At 42.4% G+C, this 21,996-nt stretch overlaps 1 protein-coding gene across 2 annotated transcripts in view; it reads left to right on the forward strand.

Annotated features, from left to right (window-relative positions):
- The window catches only part of MAP2K4 (mitogen-activated protein kinase kinase 4), a 137,048-nt gene that overhangs the window by 60,332 nt on the left and 54,720 nt on the right, over positions 1 to 21,996 (forward strand). For both annotated transcript variants that reach the window (XM_078067930.1, XM_078067931.1), the window contains 2 exons: positions 5,672 to 5,846; positions 19,404 to 19,523. In XM_078067930.1, coding sequence (XP_077924056.1) covers positions 5,672 to 5,846; positions 19,404 to 19,523 — 295 coding nt within the window. The remainder of the gene's footprint in view (positions 1 to 5,671; positions 5,847 to 19,403; positions 19,524 to 21,996) is intronic.

Here is a 21,996-nt window from a genome sequence, read left to right on the forward strand (position 1 = left end):
ACACATTGGGTGGCTTAAACAACAGAAATTTATTTCCAGTAGTTTTGGAGGCTGGGAAGATCAGGGTGCTGACAAGGTGGGTTTCATTCTGAGGATTCTTCTCTTGGCCTCCATCTTGCTAGGTGCTTGCGTGACCTTTGTATGAAGTGTGTGGGTGGGGGAGAGACTCCACTGGGGACAGCTGTGTGGTGTCCTTATAAGGACGCTAATCCTACAGCAGATCAGGGTTCCATCCTTATGACCTCATTTAACCTAATTACCTCCTTATAGGCCCTGTCTGCAATTCAGTCACACTGGGGGTTAAGGCTTTGACATGAATTTTGGCGGGAGGGGGGAGGGCTCAGGCGCAGTTCATTGCATAGCAGTTGGGAAGTGTAGCGTGTTAGCTGGGTGTATTGCTGCCCCAGCAAAGGAAGACCCTATCAAGAAGAAGAGGACGGGTGTTGGGTGGCAGCTGGCCCAGTTCCCCTGCTGGATCATCCGGTGCTTGAAGTTGGAGCCCTATGGAGTATTCACTGAAAGCAGCTCGGGATCCTCTGTATAAAATTATCCATAGGGAACTGGGAAAGGGAGAGCGATTTAGAAGTTACTGCTGATAAAACACAGCTCCTCTTCTCAAGAAAGTGATATCCCAAAGAGAAGTCAGGAAACCTTTTTTCTCCTTAAGAGTGTAGCCAAAGGCAGTTTTAAATTGCTGCTGGTTTTTCCTTTTTCCCGGTCTTCTTCCTGAGTGTGTTTTCTGCTGTTCATATTTTTTTTTTTTTCCTCTAGGCCTGCTATTTAGTTTAGGACAGAACTTGTATCTTAGGACAGAAATCGCCATCAGCAGCCTGCACATTATCTCCTTGTTGCCCTTGAGACTCTTGGTGAACTTTTTCTAGAAGTGGAATAAACCGGGACTTTGAACCTACAGGTATAACTCAGGTCACCAACAGTATTTGTCTTTTGTGCTTCCGTGAAATTCTACAGGGGGGCTAAAGGGAGTTGGTTGTAGGCTCTAGGTTCAGTTGCAGAGCTCTGAAACTCTCGGCTCCCGGAAGCTCTTAGGTCACGTGGAAATCGTTTATTCTCTCCGAACTCTGGGAATTGCATGCTTGCATTTCGTTTTCTTACTATCCAATACTTTGTTAACATTTTCGGAAGTTTTGGGTTTTGGTTATATGGAAGTCTAGTTAAAAATGAAAGTCTCCTTTCCATTTGTGTTTGGCACCAATTGAGAGAGATGCAGGAGCCAGACATAGGGAGATTATAAGATTTACCATATGCTTTTTTTTTTTTAAAGAATTTATTTATTTGAGAGAGAGAGAGCTCACCTGTGTGCTGGGATGGGAGGGACAGAGAGGGGGAGAGGGAGAGAATACCAAGCAGACTCCCCGCCTGAGGTGGAGCTTGAAGCAGGGCTCGATCTCATGACCTGAGATCATGCCCTGAGCCTGAGCTGAAACCAAGAGTCAGACGCTTAGCCAACTGAGCCACCCAGGTGCCCCAAGATTTAGCATATTTTTTTTTTAAAGATTTTGTTTGTTTATTAGAGAGAGAGAGAGCATGAGCGGGGAGGAGAGGGAGAAGCAGGCTCTCCACCGAGCAGGGAGCCTGACGTGGGGCTCGATCCCAGGACCCCGGGATCATGACCTGACCCAAAGGCAGATGCTTAACCATCTGAGTCACCCAGGCTTTCTTGATAAAATTGGAAATGTAGCTCTGCATTTGAGGCCAGAATAGTTCCCTAACTCCTCCTGGCCTCACATACGTAGTTAGACTTACCCATCCCTTGAGTGCAGCCTCTTAAAAGGGACAGCCAGAGCATATGTACCGTCTCTGTAGGAAGGCTGGCTTTAAAAGAGGGGAATTGAACGGATTGTGTTCAGTTTCTTCTTCCATATTCACTGGTCAGTCAGTAAGGGCTCAGGTGAGAGACCCGATCCCTCTCCATGGAAAGGTGAAGCATGGGGTGGGGTGGTGGGGGGAGTGTTCCCGTAAACAATTGGGAGAGGTAAGCCCTAAAATCTTTAATTTTTTTTTCAGTCATTCATGTGGTATCCCTTTACAAAGCCAGGGAATAGAGTCTTTTGAAAAGGAACGTGAACATACTAACCACAGGGGACATGGACCCAGCCTATTTATGTTCATCGGCGAATCTGGTAGAAAGATGCAGCATGTCCATGAATCGATTTTCCAAATTTGATTCGAATCAATTAATAAAGTTTATTGTGTTTGGTTCTTGTTAGGTTTTAATCCTTTGTGTTGGTGTCTGTAGATTTCACCGAAGTTTATTATTGCCACTAAAGTTCTACTTACCTTTATATGGGAGAAAATATTTTAATGGTGACATCAGTCTGTATCTGAACAGCTTCCTTGGTGGTAATGTCTATCCCCAAATGCTATTCTTGGAAATACTGTGTTCAACAGAGGTGCCCTTTCAACCAGATCTGTGATCCGTAGGCATTAAAAAATATAAGTGTATAGCTAACTTTTTAACTGGAATGTGTATCATATGATAGTCTAATTACAAGTCCTGTTACAACAAAGACCACTCTAACTTGTTTTCATATTAAAGACCCCTAAATCCAGAGGAGAATGTTACCCATTTTCTTAGGGACTTTTCTGTGTACGTGGTTAGATATGGGGCTGGGGATTGTGCTCCTGTATGAGATTTGGGTGAATTTGAGACTTGGAACCTTAGTCTCTTGCTTGTTTCCTGAATAGAGCCCAGCAGAGGGAATGGTGAGATGTCTGGGTTAAGAACTGCTCATGTGGAGCACATAGATTTCAGAAGGATGAGCGTGAGAGTAAATGTAAGGTCATAGGCTGAACTTAGTTACTGGTGAGGCAGAGGCATTCGAGCCAACTTAACAGTTTTGTGGACTTGAGCTGAACTAATTTTCAGGTAAGAAATTAATAATGAAATCTGGGAGGTTTTGATCCTGTCTAGTAGAAGTAGAACTTAAATCCCGTTTGACACATTCGCCCCAAGATAAAAAATTGCAGCCAAGGTTTTGGACACTCAGTACAGTTGCCTCAGTGACTGACTGCTCTAGCGTAATGGTGAGGGGTCAGGTCAGGCTTCTAGGTGCGGCCACCACGGTGCTGCGTCTCTGTCCCGTCCTTCTTTGGAAGCCATCAGGGCTGGACTAACTCTTAAAGCAAGAACTGTGAGTTTGGACTCAGTTTCACAGGAAAGATTGCCAGCCTGATATGAGTGGGGACTCCATGAACGTGCCTTCATGATGGCATACCCATAGCATGTTTTTCTGTGGTTTTCACAACTTTTTCTGTTAAATGAGAAGATGGACTCTGGGGAATAGCCACATTCTGCTGTTCATCTTTTGTTTTAGCAGCTTTATTGAGATATAATTCATGTGTCATATGGTTTACCCCTTAGACTCTACAATTCAGCTGCTTTTCCTATATTCAGAGTTGTGCGTCTGTCAGCTTACTCAGTTTTTGAACATTTGCATCAGCCTAAGAAGGTAACTTTCATCCCTTAGCCGTCAACCTGTTCACTTGAAAAAATAAAAGGACCTCATCCAGAAATTACACAGTAGACTACAGTAAGCCAAGCTATTAGTAGAGATATTCCGTAATTCTAAAAATTGATCTTACAGTAAAAGTTAATATTATAACTGTTGTTATTCTGTGGCTTATATAATAGTGAAATACTCCATGTCTCAGGAGTGCTGGCAGCAGATGCTATCAAACACAATGTATTCATGAGAGTGACATCCTTTGCCATATTCTGTTGGTTAGAAGCAAGTTGCAGGTGCAGGTCTTGTCCCCACTCCGAGAGAGGTGCTTACACAGTGCTGTGAACCCCAGGGAAGTGCAGCTCATGGGGAGCACCTTAGAGCCTGTCTGCCACATCCCGTGAATTAGTGAATAATGTAAAAATGTTGCTTCCAATTTTTTTTTTAAAGATTTTATTTATTTATTTGGGAGAGAGAGAGCACACGTGCCAGGATGAGTGGGGGGAGGGGCAGAGGGAGAAGCCGACTCCCCGCTGAGCAGGGAGCCCCATGCAGGGACCCTGGGATCATGACCTGAGCCAAAGGTAGACGCTTAACTGATTGAGCCACCCAGGCGCCCCAAAATGTTGCTTCTAATTTGCACGTAATTTAAACTAACTTTTTTTCAGCTACCCTCAGCGATTGGCCGGTGCTGTATATTTTACGAGTGATTAAACTGAGCCACAGAGATGGTGTTTACATGCCAGTGATCATAGAACAATAATTATTGCAAATGAACTCCTTTGTGTTAGGATATTTCTATGTCATGAAAAAGATTGCTAAGAAAATTAGTCACTAGGCTCGACTGGTGGAAGTATGTTGTAAACAGAAAAGAACTTGTGTGAAAAAAAGCTGGTATTATGACTTACTATGATCTGCGAATCTGGCATTTGGAATGCTGGTTCACTACGTGGTTATTTAGACAAAGTGTATTAAGTCTTTGAACTATAACCCTGAATCATGGTTATTATTAATACTAGTATATACTATAATTCTGGGGAAATGATTTTAAAATTCTGAATATTTTGAGAACCTTAAAAATAGCTACAAAAAACAGTTCTGCTAGCCTGAGAAAACATTTCTAAATTTCGGAAGAAGAAAAATAAATAACCAAGCATGTAAATTTTTCTTACTTGTATTACCAGATCAGATTTTAAAGAGTCTGACTATTTAATATGAAATTGACAAAAATGTAGATTATCGTCAGTGGAATCTTTTTCTCTATGTATCTTGCACTCTTTAGTTAGGTACAGTTCATTTCTACACATTGGTGTCTGGGGGGCGGGAGGAGAGAGGAATGAGATTGTTTTTACATTTTTCATTGGATTTGCTTTTTTACAAAGCATGGTTACAAGTTAATGCTTTGATCTCCAGGTTGGAATTTAATTTAATGAAAATCCGTTAACGAGATTTTTGTCCACGAATCATTTGTTCTTCACCTCATCGCTATGTCTAGGCTGACGGGTTCAGTTTTGATTGGTACATGACAGTTTTTCTCCTAGATCCAGCTGCCATACATTTAACTGTCCCCCTACCTCAGCGTGGCATTAGCAGGAACAGGGCAGTATGGTAAGGTGCTATTTCCCAGACTTTGCCAAAACCGCCTGGGGATCTTTAAAAATACTGTTTTTTGACTCCTGTTCCCAGATACTCTGATTTAATTGCTATGAGATGATACCTGGGCACCTGGATTTTAAGAATCTCGCCACGTAATTCTAATGTGCAGGAGAGTTCAGGAGCAGCTATATTAAGGATGGAGGGCCTGGGGTCATTAATGTCGGGTAAGGTAGGATAAGAACTTTTTGGAAATGAGGTTCATAGCTCCTGGGATTCTGCACTTGATAACGCAGTTTTGCAAAGTTTGAAAAAGAGCTTGTATTTGGAAATGAAAACTGGTCTACAAATTACTTTCTTCGATAACTGGAAACTTGGTTTTCTGAATCTCATTAAAGCTGTGTTTATTGACTCCCTAAGTTTAGGCCTTTCTTAATGAGTTCAGTGTGTAAAAAACCAAGACGACGTAAACAAAAAACTCCAAAAACCTGGAGGTCAGACTGTGTTAGCAACTTGAAAAGCAGATTTTCCCACGCATTCATCAGTGCTAGCTATAAGAAAAAAGTCAAAACCTATTTAAAATGTGGAAAAATTGCTTCCCAATATTTTAACAGAGAGAGACTGAGAACACACAGCATTGAATCGTCAGGAAAACTGAAGATCTCCCCTGAGCAACACTGGGATTTCACTGCGGAGGACTTGAAAGACCTTGGAGAAATTGGACGAGGAGCTTATGGTTCTGTCAACAAAATGGTCCACAAACCAAGTGGGCAAATAATGGCAGTTAAAGTAGGTGAAGCCCATCATTCTTTTTGGCGCTTTCCTCCATTAGGTGCAATTCTCGGTGCAGTGATACCCCTGTCGTTCTGTTCTTGCGTGTGTGGTAAACATGGGTGTTTGTAAAACTGTTTCTCCAAGTCCCTTGGGGGCGTTTTGTACAGAGGTGGTTGTTGCTGTTGCTCTGGACCCCGAGTGTGACGCACGCGTGTTCACCGCCCCTTTGCCGTGATGCATTAACGTGTTTTAAACTTCAGGCCCTTCCAGTGCCAAGGTGAGTTCAGGCCGGGCGGCTGCACCCCTGGGAGCAGGGCAGTGCTGCCCTGAGCCAGGCGGGGAGCTGGAAGAAGAGGCAGTGCACTGGGTTGGGCAAGGTGCGGGGCTAGGGCTAACAGCAGTCTTACTGAAGGTTTCCCGGAAACCACGCACATGCTGTTGCCACTAACCTCAACCTTACTCGGTCCTGACCGGCTCGGCTCCTGTTTGTTTATGTCATCTCCACGCAGTACTGCCCTGTTCCCCGGTTTGAAAGTTGTATCGAAATGCACACCTTGTGATAATGCTGTCACCTTCTGTCCTTACTGTGAGTGCCATGCCACTTAATATGTTCGTTTAAAAAAAAAAAAAAAAAGTCAAGAATGGCCAGAAATGGAGACTGGCCCGTAGACTGTACCTGGCAGGCTGATGTGGGTACCTGTTATGAACTGATTGGTCTCCACCCGACGCCTGTGGGCCCATGTAGTTGTAATGTGTTCACCTGTTTGTTTAGATGTTGAACAGATGTTTGCAGTGTGTAAGATGTTACGGGAGAATCAACAATGTCGGGGGCGGCAGTTTAAAAAGAAAAAGGGCAAATGAGGTATATCCATTCCCTTATCAACTTAAAATCCTTAGGGGAACCAGTAATGCCTCTACACAATTGAGAATGGGTCTATAGACAGTGTGAGCTAATCAGCTTCCTGTCAATGCCCTATTTGGAGAGTTTGTCACAGTGACCTAGGGATAGGGGAGGAGCCTCAGTTTCGTAATTGACTTTTGGGAGGGGATTTATATCACGTTAATATGAAATGTTATCTGTGCTGAACTTTATTGTGAGCAAAATGTTACTCTGACTCTTTTTGCCTCCTTCATTGTTGAGCATTTCTGTTTGCTGGGTCATATGAAACTAATAAGAAATTAATGATGGGGGAAAAATTTTATGATTCTCCTTACGGGTTCTTAACCTTGTTTTTGGTCATAGTTGTTTTGCAATGTGCTGACACCCATAGACTTTTTCTTAGGATGACGCATACATAGACAAGATTTTGCACAGAACTGGTGCACCTCTAAGGAAGCAGAGGCTAAGGCCTCTGCTCTGGATTATCTGTTGAAATAAAAAAGTGTTTCTCTTGCAATGTGGAATGATTTCTCTATTTTTATTTTATGCCACTGCAGTGTAAGTGGAAAGTTACTTTATTTAGATTTTTTTGGATGAGTGTTGTATTGCTCCTATGTACTGTCTGCACGTGACATCTGCTTTTCCTTGGCTAGGTCTTAAGGGAGAGTTAGCCTATGTAACTAAAGTTCTAAACTTTTTTCCAGATACTAGGGAAAGAACTTTTAAATAATTATGTACTGCTTTTTTCAGTCTGTGCTCTCTGCTTTACTCTGTTGATCAACATCATAATCTGTTTTAGTAATCTGGATGGACTTGAGCCATGGTCAGTAGGTTTTTAAGATAAGGAAGGGGGACTTCATTGTGACTTGAAAAAAATTTTTCTTAATTTGATAACATTTGGAACTGTGTAATGCTTACTCGAGTTTTGAAGGAATTTAAGAGTGAATATAGGGAATTGCTGTCTGCCACTTGTAATTTGAACTCATTTTGAGAGCCCTGTTGGAATGCCTTTAAAATCCCAGCTCTTAAGAAGTACTTCTGAGGTGGACATGGGACCTACAGCCTGGTAACTGTCACATCTGTGCCCACCCATGGATACTGTCAACCTTTCTTCATCACCTTGACTTCCTGAGCAAGCATGGTAGTTTAGCATGGGGAGGGTGGTGATGGGACATATCCACCAGCATGTCGGTGGGGCATAGCACTGGATTCCATGACATCATATAATACTTGAAGAGGGTTTCTTCCTTAATATACATTAGAGTTTGATACCAATCTGATGATTGATAGATGACATCTACTATTTTTATTTATTTATTTATTTTAAAGATTATTTGAGAAGGAGAGAGAGCACAAGCAGCAGGGAAGGGCAGAGGGAGAGGGAGAAGAAGGCTCCCCACTGAAAAGGGAGCCCAGTGCGGGGATCGATCCCAAGACCCTGGGATCATGACCCGAGCCAAAGGCAGACGTTTAACCGACTGAATCACCCAGGCGCCCCTACAGTTTTTAAATGTGTATCTTTTTGGTCTCTCTGAAAAAGCTTAGTCTTTTGTCACATCTGAGAGAGTTTGTTCCTTTATCATGTAGGCCCACGAATCAGAATGATAAGTACACACACAGGGGCAGTGTGTGGTTAAGGAGTTCTGTTTGACATTTTCCATGTAGACAGTTTGATGACTAAGCACCCGCCGTGTTTAGCTTTGAGATAAGGACTGTAGAGATTTAAAAGAGTGGGAGGCAGTGGTTCACACTCCTGTGAGTTTTCCATTGTTGTTGGTAAAATGGGAAACGCATTTGGAGTGCCTCTATACTAGTGTTTTAATATGCGCTTTAACAGGGAAGGATTACTTGATTAGATATTAAGCTTATCTTGGAAGTACATTATCCTTAAGGTTTACTTGCAGTATCTGTACAAAAGTGAACTGTGGCATTAGCCTGATTTTTATTATTCTTTTTCTTCCTCATTTTTAATTTTGAGGGAGCCCTTTCCCCCCAAATTTATTTTGCCACGTAGAAGAAATGCTTGAAAAGATGATTTGTTAGTTACCAGAAACAGTGATCTCCAAGACGTAATTTAAAAACCAGTTAAGATCTAATAAGTCAGATTCAGCAAGATAACACACAGCATATGTAAGAGTTGTACTTACAACAATTTCATGACCTTTGGCCCGAGGACAGTTCTTCAAGCTGCCAGTGAGGTTCTGCATTAGGCCCTAAGACGGGGAAAATTTTGAACCTTCAGTTTTAATTGCACACGCCTGGGGAAACAGGTCTTAACTCTTCTGCGAGTGGGAGGGAGTGTTATGACTGGTTTGTCTAACTGCTTGAATGACTGAGTCATGGGGCTGTGGAGGGCAAAGCCATTCCTGCCGTAGCATCTTCTGAAGCTCAGGAAGGACGACCTTTGACTCTGGTTGGGAACATCAGGCTTCGCTCAGCATCCTCTGCAAATAACGTTTATTTAAGGTCCCATTTTGCATGACAGTGGAATAACCACTGAATGATGATTACGTTTCTGGGCCAGGGTCAGAGAAATTGGGATCTGGGAGAAACACCCAGCAGAGTCAGGTCCACAGATGATTTGCACATCAGAGCAAATCTGGGGACGCAGGAGTAAAGTGTTAGGAAGAGTGGCTGCAGGCCCTAGCTCAGGCCCGTGGGCTGGACCAGAGCAGTAAGACGGACACAGGTTCCTGCAGAGGGAGGAATGAGCCTTCAGGACCTGACAGCATGTCCTTCACCTGACCCTGCCTACAGCATAAACCCTGCACCCACGCTAGACTACCAGTTTCCCTGTTGTTTTCTAACAGACCGTGTCCGGATTGACTCTTGAAGGTCTGCTTGTGTCTGTCTGTGGGCTTGTCGGCAGGGCGAGTAGAAAAGAATGCAGATGAGAGGGAATCTAAGGGGATGATCTCGATGCCCCTAAAGATCGAAGGCAGTGGGATTGTTACTTAGAGGGGTGACCCTGGAGTGAAGCTGTCACGTCACGGGCCAGTGGAACGGATGGTGGGCAGGTAGGTGGGGATGGGAAGGTGTCATGTTGAGGTTGTCACGGTTGATATTTATGCATGAGCTTCCAGTCTTCTACTTGAGAAGTCATCTGTGTTAATCAGGGAGATGGCCTGGCTGTTTGAGGTTAGGTGCTTAGGTCAGCCTGAGTTAGCGATGTGAAGGGTTTCGGGTGTTTTCCCTTTCTTGCTCATGGGCCTAATTGGTCTTATTCCTTCAACCCTCAGGGTGTTTTCTCTACTCTTGCAACTCTTCTGTTGCATTGATTTGAGTCCTCCTGACCGATCCCAGGCTGGTAACTTGATCTCGATTCCTTCATTCCTGCCTCTCCGTGGTATTTGGATCTTGCCTTCCGTGTCCTTTGGGAGTTGAGACCTAGGTCAACCCTCCTGCCTGGTGGGAAGCACCAGAGCCCTCCGCCTGCCCATATCAGCAGCCCGCAGCTCCGCCCTTGCCTGAGCAGTGTGGGGCTTCCATCTGCTCAGTAGGGAGGCCTCCTTGATGTGGACGGTGCTGCACGTGTGGGAACGCAGGGGTCGGCGAAGGACGGTTGCGCGTTTTCCCTGCCACAGCAGACCCCTGGCCATTTCTACCAGAAGTTCCATTACTGAATAATTCTGGTGGGAACTGTGAGCCTTCTTGCACGAGGTTCATTTTAGTCCTTAAACATTGGTCTTGCATACTGTTCTGAAAGCACTAGAATGATAGTTGACAGGAGTGGCCTTAAATTGGAAAAGCTCCTTTCTGAGGGTATAGAATGCTTTGTTAGGCAATCTCATTGAGTTTTAGAAGGCCACAGTGCTAGTGTTTGATATTCCAGATCACTTGTGGGGTGCAGGAGTCATGGCTATCTGGTTTTGAGTTGAGGCTTGATTCCAGCACCTTCCACTCTTATTTGATTGGCTAGATCATGTGGCTTAATTAAGAAATCCGTGGTTGGTGGAACCGAAAGAAGCCATGGTGTGAAACTATACTATTGGATGCTTCTTAAGGTTGCTTGAATATTGCGGTGTTGCAGATGAAAAGTGTTAAGTGGAGTCCTTCCAGGAGTGGGCAGATCCAAAGGACACAGCAGGGCTGTCCTTCTATCAGCCTTGGCTTTGAACTCAGGTCCCTTGTCTAGTCGGGGTTGGTACTCCTCATATACACATGTTTCTTTTGCTCCTAGGGGTTTTCACACCATGGCTTCTTTCAGTTAACAGAATTGTATATAGACCCTAATAAATAATATAGACAAAATAGCACTTTTTTGGCCAATGTAAGGGGTAGGAGATGGGATCCCCACCTGCCCATATTGGAAGCTCTTGGGACATGAACTCTGAGGAAAGCTCTGGGATCTGTATCTCAGCCGATGTAGTAATTTGGAGAAAAACCTTACCACACTTCACTCTAAATGAGGATCATCTAACCCCATATTTGATACACCTTCTCCACATTTTCTGTCATTTTTGTTGTTGTGGTCTTATGGCCATGCCTCCAAAATTGGTTATACATCAGATTTCCTCTCGTATCTCATTTTAGTGTCATGGGTACTGAAGTAATGATCTGTTATTTATGATCTTTAGGCCCTTGCAAAATGTTAGTGCTAAGATTGTGCCCTTAGTATGTGGATGATGTAATTAGTAAAGAGGAAGATGATACCATCCTTAATCAAGACATACCCAGCTTGTCCCATCAACTTTGCCCTCAGGGCAGCTCTGCCCATGATGTAGTAAATACCCCATATATTTTTGGAACTGATCTCCCAGATTCTCTGGTGATGGGTAACAGAGCCTGTGTAGAACTAGGAATTAATTGGGCCTCAATATCCTCAGTGAGGAGAATAGGAGGTATTATTGTTAATTAATTAATTTGATTAAGATACAATTGAGAGTTCATTAAATTGATTCTAAAGACTTGGGTGATTTTGCGATTAAGAATTAGTATTCTTTCTTCCTGCCTTAGTGGAAACATGTTTTCATTTAAAACAACTGATTTAACAGACCCTTGTTATTTGTTACTCTTTGGCATGAAAGCCAGTTTTGCATCTGTGATCAGCATTCCAAATACTTGGCTTTTTAAAACTGTTTCGGCTAATGTTGCTCTCTGCTTTGACCTCATTAGTGATGGCATGGTGAGGCAGAGACAGTGGACATTTTTGTATGTGATCTATTTAGAAGGCTCTAGCAGCTAAGGATGAACCTGTGTAGCAGGGGTAAGTCTTCCTGCCTCTGTGGGATATGGAATCTTTGTTTGAACTTAGGAACGTAAGAATGCCTGAGATTTCCTGCAGCCCAGAGGAGGGGGTCATAGCACACTGAGGTGCTGCAGAGGTTTCTGGGGTTTTCCAACTTTGTATTAGAACTGACTTCTGGATGTTTCTGCTGGGAAAACAGCATATTTGTAAGGATCCACTGGGGCACTTAGGGATCTGAGTGTGATCCTTGCTCTCCTGTCCCCCACATCACTGATTCAGGTTGGCCTGAAGTCAGCTACTGACTGGCAGTAGACTCCCCTTCATATCTTATTCACAGATATTAACCTTAGGAGGGTTTTTTAGCAAGCGTTGCTTAAGGAACAGAGTGCACTCCTGGCTTGGCAGTGTTGGGTTTGTAGATTCCAGGAACAGGACCCATTTTCAAAATATTATCACAACTGTTTCAATTAAGATAATCCTTGTTCTTTTCATGTTTTGATTTGATTTTTTTTTTTTTTTAGAGATTTATTTATTTTAGAGGAGGGAGGGGCAGAGGGAGAGGGAAAGAGAGAATCTCAGACTCCCCGCTGAGCGTGGAGCTTGAGGTGGGGCTCGATCCCACAACCCTGAGACCGTGACCTGAGCCGAAATCAAGAGTTGGACACTTAACCAACTGAGCCACCCAGGCACCCCCTCACCTTTTGATTTTAAATGATATAGTTGCTGTGGAGAGGTGTTCCACCTAAGATCCCACGTGATCTGTTTGCTCATGTACCAGTTCAAGGATTTCTGCATGGGTGATATTTATCAACGTCCACTTGGTACAAAAGGTCAACCCAGGGAGATTTTGGTTTCATTCTTGTCCTGGGAGTGTTGTCCTAGCTATCATGCCACTCTGGCAAGACATTTGGCAATTACTTGAAACATGGAATCCTAATGTTTTGGTAACCTTCGTTGATGATGGGTGCTTACGGGTAGGAATGAGCCACAATCATGGAGATGAGTTTTAGCTACTGCCAGTGATTGCAGATCCCACACTGCTTTGCTGAAGAATATATACCTTCTGGTGCTCCGATTTGGGTTGGTGGCAAGTTGAAAATGACACTTTGCCATGCTAAGTGTCAAAATCCTAATAGCTGGCATCATTTTATCTGATGTCAAATTGTCTTAATGCCTGGATAGTCTTTGAAGCCATCCACTGATTTCCTGTATGGTGATTGAACCTATCACCTTGCTGAGTCTCGTCGTATCCATGCCCTAATTTCTCATCGGCAAACCCACTTCTCTTTTCACTTTGAGTACTCCAAGTAGCTGAAGATGAACGTGTGTAGCAGGGCTATGAGTCACCGACCTTACTCTTACGACCTTGTTATACTGCCCTCTGGACCTTCAGCTGAGCCCCACACAAACCTGACATGAATTTGTGAGAATTTAGACACCTTATCTACTGGGACTAGCAGTCATGCCCTTCCGCATTAATTATCCCATTTCTTCTGTTTTCCCCACATCTCATCCCCCCATGTATTTTCTCCATTTCAAAATAAAATCCAAACAAGAATATCAGAATAAGTAGATATTTTGTACGTTTCTTTGAGTGTGTTGCTGTCTTCAAGTCTGCCTTTCTAAAGTTCCTTCCTGGACTCCTCAGTTCTTGATTCCTGATCTGTTTGCAGATGACTTGTATCTTTTTTGCCTGGAATGATCCGATCCTAGGAACTAACATCTGTGACACACATTGTGGAGCTGCTGTTTTTAATCAAGAGCATCTATGACTTGTCATCAGTTTTGCCTTATTCTGAGTTTTTCGAGCATATGATGAGCTCTTTCCCCTTTTCTGAGCAGGAATGGGATCAGGTAACCCAGAGGGCCTTCCCCACACCCACATTGTCCAAGAGATAGAGCTTGTCACCTGTCTGACCTTTCCTTATACCTTGAGTTGGTAGGAAGAACTCTGGGTTTTTGGTGAGGGTCAGAAGTTCTCACCCCAGGACCCGGACAGACAGAGACTGGGTCATTGCATGGCAAGCCCTAGAGCTTTGGTGTATACCTGGCCTCTCTAGCAACTGAGATATCTTTGAGAACTCTGACATGGAGATGTAAGGGTTAACTCTGAGTCAGAGTGAGTGGTGTGCACCACTAGCAGCTGGGTATTTAGTTAGCACCTAGAAAAATGTTCCTTGGTGATCTGCTTCTGAGGACCTACCCTGTGGGCCTATCTTACTTTGCTTCCTCTACAGCTTGTCCCTTAGCCATTGTGTTGTCAACCTTTCTTCCTTTTCTCTTTGCCACAGTTGGGTGGTCCTGGCCTTATCTCATAACAGCGATTGGGTCATCATGACACTCTTTCCTTTTATTCCTTCTCCATGTTTCTTCTGACCCCTGAAAATCCATTTAGGAAAGGAAGAGAAACAAACAATGAATGAATGGTTTCTTTGAGAGTGTCTACTGCCTGTTTCCATCCATCTCATTTGCTTCTCCCCCCCAGTCCTTCAGTGAATGTAGTTTTAATAATTCCCACAATCCTTTTCCATTAGAACAATGGGTCTTAATCTACTGGAAAGTTCTTCTTACTTATGTTAGTTTTATCCCCACCCATTCATCCCTGATAGGTACAAACAAATTGCGTGGGGGAGGTTGGGTTGGCTGGGTTTAGAGATAATGTGCAAGAATCATCTCAGCGTGAATGTCCCGGTATATTTAGAGGCCATCTGGAACTATGCCACATTTAAATAGTTGTTCAGTATCAGTAAAGGAGTATTTATGCTTTAAATTTAAATTGTTAAACATCGAGGCATTCCAAATGAAGGCCAACTATAAGCTGCCAACATTTAAATTTACCAATGACTTCCAGATGCCACATTGTGTAGAGAGAAGGAAAGCAACCTTTCAACCAGTTCTTGGTATTTCTGTCTGCATGATTTGGACTGTTCTCAGAGTGGACATTGTTGTGTTTTGTGCACGAGGTAGGACAGGGCAAGAGGACAATTTCTAACTTAAATTTTTTAGCTTGTCCCATGGAACCTGTCAGCTTTCTATCACTGCAGCTTAATCTGTATGGAATTCCTAGTATCTGAGTTTGTGGCTGCTGCAGCCAATGGCATGAATTGGACGGGCTGTCTTAGAAAAGTGAAGCTCTGTGGACTTTTAAATTTTTTTTTAATTTTCAAAATTTTTAAATTTTTTTGAGAGAGCGATGGAGAGCAAGTGGGAGGAGGGGTGGCAGAGGGAGAGGGAGAAGAGAGTCTTAGGCAGGTTCCACACCCTGTGCGGAGCCTGACACAGGGCTCGATCTCACGCCCCTGAGGTCATGACCTGAACTGAAACCAAGAGTCGGACGCTTAACCGACGGAGCCACCCAGGCGCCCTTGGGCTAATTTTTAATTTTTAATTGGATAAGAACCATGTATAACTCCAAAAGTCATAAAAACAGAGGACTGGGTATTCAGTTTGTCCTTTTTCTGTGTCCCTGAAAGACTTCATTGGAGTCATTTTGATGTTGCTGATCTGTAGCTACATGCTGTTTTTATTGGCATTTACCTGCTTTTGTTTGGAGTATAAAACAACCTTGAATAAAAATTTGGACGACAATTAAAAAATTTTTTTTTAGCTTCAAGAATATCGATTTCTTCACTGTGGAAAACAGCTTCTAATGTAGGGTAGTAATTCTTGTTTTGGTTTGAAGGGTTTTCTCTATATTTTGTTCCAAATAAAGTAAATCTTGTGATAATTTGAAAATACTTTATTATTGGAAAAGCTATGTGGATTGATTTTCAAAAAGTATAATTTGTCCCAAGAGCATGTAATAACTGGAGCTAGGTTAGTGAAATAGTGACAAGTAAAAGAGCTCAATAGTCCCATAGTGAAAAAATTAGTGATTTTAATGAGTTCTGATATTTGGTTGAAAATGAAACTTTTAAAAAAAACTTAAGGTTTGGAGTGCCTGGGTGGCTCAATCATTAAGCGACTGCCTTTGGCTCAGGTCATGATCCCAGGGTCCTGGGATCGAGCCCCACATCGGGCTCCCTGCTTGGCGAAGAGCCTGCTTCTCCCTCTCCCACTCCCCCTGCTTGTGTTCCCTCTCTCGCTGTGTCTCTCTCTGTCAAATAAATAAAATCTTTAAAAAAAAAAAACCCTTAAGGTTCTTGAGATGATTTTCTTAAATATTTTGTGGTCTTGTGTGAGCTTTTCAACCCCATTCTTTACGAGGAAAAAATAAAAAGGTTTTCCGAACTCAAACATCAGTCTTATTTAACTTTTAAATTTATGATATAAATAAAAGTTTTCTGTGATTCAAGACATTTATCAATACATTTGCTTTCTGAACATTCTAATTACGAGAGATTTTTATGTATAATTGGTGTCACCTTTGGGCTTCCATTTTCCCTTCTCCTCCCTCTATTAAGGAAAGCTTTTTTCTCCCTCCTTAATTTGAAGATCTAATTGGCTTTTATGAAATGATTCATGAATCAGGCAGGATCTCATCTAGCAAGGAGAGGGGAGCTCCCAAGGACAGTTTCATAAAGGGAAGGGAAGTTTGTTCTTGTTCATGTGTTCCAATTTGGGTGATTATTATCCCTTAGTATTAGAAAGTCCTGGCTGTTCTTATTTCCAGTGATAAAAATCTTATCCATACACATTGTTTTGTTCCATTAGAGAAGCGTTCCCGGTCGTGACTCTTACTATTAAGAATTCTTTCATTTGAGTCATTGATGATTGTTAAGTATTCTCCAACTTGAACATTTATTGAATTAATTGAGTTAAAATAACTAATTTGAAGTGACCACTGTTGTAGGTGTGTGCTTGTGGTTAATCCCCTGAGTCCTTTAGTCCTTTTGAATTAGTTTATTTTATTACATGCTCACATATAATACGTGTTGCAGTATAATCCTAAAACTTCTGTATAATGAAGAGTTTGGTCACTTGCTCAGCCCCAAACAATTCTAATGCCGTACCAGCAGCTACTCCTCTACCCGCTCCCTGTCCCTCGGACCAGATGTTCAGAGAGCACGAAGAGATGGTGATCCGTTGACCAGTGTCCAAGAGCGGAGTCCATTTCCTGGTAGACCAGTAGGCCATCCAGCAGCCCCGTGTTCTGTTTTGTACTACTGGGGTGGCATTAAAGAATAGTTTACAGATGAATAGATTTTACTGCTGTGCTGATGAGCTCAAAGGTTTGAGCTGTGCCAGGAACTCTCTCCATTCCGGTGCACGCTAATCCGGTCCAGGATTGAGAATTAGATACCGGTCCTGTGCTGGGACTTCAGTCAGGCCTCCAGTCCATGCAGTAGCATGCATCCTTTCTGCAGCTGCTGCAGTATGTGTAGAAGTTGTCCTCAAGAGTCCGTTACTGATGATAACGATCGAGGTTTTGGCTGTAATATGCTTTCCAATAGTTGAAATACAAGCATTTGTGCAAATGGAAATTTAGAAAACCGTATAACCCGTTTGGGGAAACAAATTAGGAAAGAGGACATCTTTTATAATAGTGTCTTGTGAGTGTGAGTTAGTGTATTTATACTTGCCCATATAGCCGTACAAGTGAAAATAGAAAAAAAATATTTTTAAACCTTTTAATAGTGAGAATTCTTTGGTTGGTGGAAATTTTCCCCAGAGTATCATTTCCTTTTTCTTCCCCATTTGTCTCTAGTTACCAGCTCTCTGTCTTTTAAATGTAGATATATGAGGTTGTTAAGTTTTTATTAAAAAATTGCCTTCCCAAACTAGTATTTTCACAGCTATCCTTTTAGTGTTATTGTTTTAAAAACAGGAATAAATGTAATTAAAATGTTTACCAAAATTATTGATGTCATGGTTTTGAACTAATAACAAATTACATCTCTGGGCTATTTTGACTTTTTAAAAATACACTTTTTGAGCAAACATTATCCTGATGTTGATTTAAAAGAAAGCTCATTAATCTCCAAACTATGAAAATATAGAAATGAGAGAAAGGAGGCAATTTTTCTTAATTTTAGAAGTATCAGTCTTATTTTGTCGTTATTTTTTGTTCTTCTTATGTATTTACCATTTCTTGTTTATCTGGGTAGTGATATTCAGTGTAAAAGTCTTAAATAAATCAGTGTATACAAAGATGGATGCTCGTTAGTAAATTTTATTTGAAATTTATTGAAGTGCTGTAGCTAGCAGGCTATAAATTTTAAATAGCAAAATTAAATGTGTTTGTATTTGGAATATATGGAATTCCTTATTTAGTGGGGAGAGAGGAAAATGCACGAACCTGCTTCTATTCCTTCTGCAACTGCTTATCGTCATGTTACGTGGAATACATCTTTTGTATCTCTCTGTGCCTCTGGTTTCTCTTCTGTAAAATGGGCTCAAGAATTTAATTGTCTGCCTTCATCCCTTTCAAGAACATTGAGAACAGATACCTTGCAGTCTTTGGAAGACAAAATGCCACCTTGTGTAGTTTTTGATATACTAACGTGCCTTGTAAGTATGTACTATGTGTTGTACACAGTGGTGCGGTGTGACATTGTGGACTTTTTTTATGAGAAAAAAGTTGTTTGCATGCCTCAATGTGAAACTATAACTTCATTATTCATGTTTTACATTTTCTGAACTTGATTCTTTCCTATCTCTCTCTCGTGCAGCGGGAACTGTCCCTCTGAACGTCCCCTGTGTACCCTGCTGTTCCCGGGTGGGCGGTGGGCGGTGGGGGTACTGCTTTTTCGTGGCAGTCTTTTAGAAGTGTGCAGGGAAATTGTACAGGTGGGTTAGGGATATACCGCAGGTCTGCCGTGTACAAAGAAGAGGGCCTCATCAGTGTAGGAACAGGCATAGAGCCCTCCCTCATCTGTAGGTTTTCTTCCACATGTTCCTACCGCCCTCCATTCTGACCCATGGGGTGGAGAGTCAGGTAGAACTTTTTGTTCTCAGCATATAGAAAATGTGGTGAAGGGGGGAGATTGCAGCGTAGGATTTGGGAGGCCGGGAACGCTGTCTGTGTGCTGCACCTACACTGATTCCCATTGTCACCTGTTCTGGATCATCTTCCATCTCTAACGAATGAGGATGCTAGGGGGTAAGGTTGCCAGGGGGCGAGGAGGGCTGTTCTTGCATTGAATACCTAGATTCCATACAATAAAGCTATCTGTGAAGCTGATTATGCACATGAAAACTGTTTAAAGTATAGCTCCTGACGCTTTTCTTTATATTTGCATGTGAGGGTTAATTTTCACTGCTTAGGAACTTTGTTACATAACTTCCAACGTCATCTGTGGATGCTTGTGGTTAAAAAGCCCTGTGTCCTTTAAAGAATTCCTAAGTGCTATTTTGTTTAAAAAAAAAAAAAATCCTAAGTGCTATTTTGTTTTTCTGTGATAAAAATTGTTCTTGTAAAGTCTAAGGAAGATGATAATTTTTATGTCTGGTTAGTATTTATGACGTTTGCTTAGAAATTTTTAGTCTTGTCGTGGTAGTGGTTTTTCTCAGGTTTCTAAAGTTGTTTTATGTTTTTGTGACATCTTTTGTCATTCTTTTCCAGAGAATTCGGTCAACAGTGGATGAAAAAGAACAAAAACAACTTCTTATGGATTTGGATGTAGTAATGCGGAGTAGTGATTGCCCGTACATTGTTCAGTTTTATGGTGCACTCTTCAGAGAGGTAGGAATAAACAATTTGGGGTTTTAGCTGACGAATAAATATCTCATTGGAATAAATAAGAGGATGGCAGGCTTAGATTCTGATCTTCAGCTAATTGTCATACATCAGCAATAAGCTGATTTCTCAATATTTTAGTATATAGGCTGTGAAAATCTACACATTCATTTCTGACACTCATTGTTCCTTAGTTAAGGGGTGAATCTCATACTTTTCAAATATATATTTATGGCTGTCATTTGTGAATCCCACATTTCCTTTCTTCACTTGTAGTTTCTGTTCTTTAAGACCCCGACAGATCAGCTGACTTCTGAATGTTAGCGCTTTGCCGTAGGTTGAGCTCTCTCTCTCTCGGCTTTGAACTCCCTCAGTGTTGCCCCCACCCCCCTTTTAAAAACTTTTATTTATTTGTATCATCAGCTGTATCTGCATTTAAGGTAAGCATTTACTCGCCCTCAGTACAGCCCGTGAGGAACTTCACAAGTTCGGTAGACATTCTCTTAGCTAATCTTGTTACCCAGATCTATCTAGTAGAGACTGCATGGTCTCGGGATCATGTGTCTCCTTTTGGCCTCTGGTTATTCTGTGTGCTGATGTAGCTCGTCACTTCTGCCTCCAGCTGTCAAACCCACATCCTCATTTCCAGTTATCCCACTGCCTGAAGCAGGGAAGGGAGTTAGGGCGGCGGGTAGAGCCGGAGCTGGGCCTGAAGGAGACACTTTACGGTGTCAGGACAGTCCTCACACACTTGTGATACTTAGGTGAGGAGGACTTCAGCTGGATGAACCCCGAAGCGCTTTTAATACTCTTTATAAAATACCATTCTCACTCTGAAAATGTTAGGATTGTGCTGGTGGGGTCCTTATGAGCTAGTGAGAACCCCCCCTCCCTTCTTTTTGGGACAGGATCACAAAGTATGTATGTAGCTTTGGGGGTTTTGTTGTAGTTACTAACTTAAAAAATACTGGGTTGTAAGACAGGACTGACTGTCACACTGACTAGAAATATATGAAGTCTTGTCATTGGAGACGACCTTTGAGGTTAGTCAATTAATTCCCGCACTCAGTCCCTACGTTTTTATTTATTTGTTTTTCTGTGCTCCTAATAGGTAACGCTAGTAGGTGGAAGCGTCCATTGCTTTGCTGAGTCACTAATTAATCACTGTTAATTCTAGACTCCTGTAGTTTCTTTCTACTTCTGTCCTGGTGCTTTTTATGACTCAGATCATCGTTTTTGTGCCCAGATACACCGGTAGTCCCTTGCGACAGTACACAGTCACGTATTCAGGGCCATACCTGTGTTCTGGACTGTGCTGTTTGTAAGATCACAGATCTGGAACTTTCTTCATGTTGCACAAGAGTCTCCCTTCTTCCCCCAAACCATGAATTTAGTCTTTTTTTTTTTTTTTTTAAGATTTTATTTATTTGACAGAAAGAGACACAGTGAGAGAGGGAACACAAGCAGGGGGAGTGGGAGAGGGAGAAGCAGGCTTCCCGTGGAGCAGGGAGCCCGATGCGGGGCTCGATCCTGGGACCCTGGGATCATGAGCTGAGCCGAAGGCAGACGCCCAATGACTGAGCCACCCAGGCGCCCCGAATTTAGTCTTTATAATCACTAAATCCTCTGGCCGTGTTACTCTTCAGATCTTCTGCAGAGCAGGGGATTGGGCTAGAGTTTCTCTCCTAACTGGATTCCACAATCACCTTTTCCAGTGCTCTGGTCCCTGCCCCTCGAGGCTCCTACTGGCTCTATCTAACTATATTTCACCTCCATAGAGCTCGGGGACGCCAACCTAGTTCTCATGTTCATTGTTTAATCATCCCTTTAAGCAGCATTTAGGTGTATAACCCCAGCCTACACAGGGTAGAAGTCTGATTTTATGAAAAGAAGGCAGAGTAAGTGATACCCAGGATTGCAGAGTATTGGAAACAACACAGAAAGCTTGGAATAGTATCTGAACAGTGTCCTCATTGTTTCTTAGGAGAAGCTGGGTAAAATTCAGTGTTAATATCTCAGGGGGGTTGAAGGGAGTTGAGATATGCAGCCGTAAGCACAAACATCTGTCGAATGTTCTATAGTTTTCACGCATATTCTCTTCGTAACAGTCTCAGGACGTTCGGGGGCATTATCCCCTTCTCCAGAGAGGAGGCCGAGGTTTGATGGGAGTCACATAGCCATTACGTGGCAGAGATGGGACTTCGGGGACAAAAATATCACTGTTCTTTCTGTTATAGAACAAGTGGTCCAGGGATGAGGAACTTTCAGCTTCATTAAAAAAAATAATCTACTTTTTAACATTGCTGCAGTTTTTGAGTATGATCAGATGAAGGCTGAGGAACTGTACAGTTAAGCTGTATAAAGTCACAAAATGCCCAGAGAGGCTGAACATGAACTCCCCCTCCCCCGACCCACCCCAAGAAGTAATAGGTACTTTCTGAATTAAAAAAATGAAGTTTAGGGGCACCTGGGTGGCTCA

This window comes from Halichoerus grypus, chromosome 2 (genome assembly GCF_964656455.1).
Source record: "Halichoerus grypus chromosome 2, mHalGry1.hap1.1, whole genome shotgun sequence".
NCBI lineage: Eukaryota > Metazoa > Chordata > Mammalia > Carnivora > Phocidae > Halichoerus > Halichoerus grypus.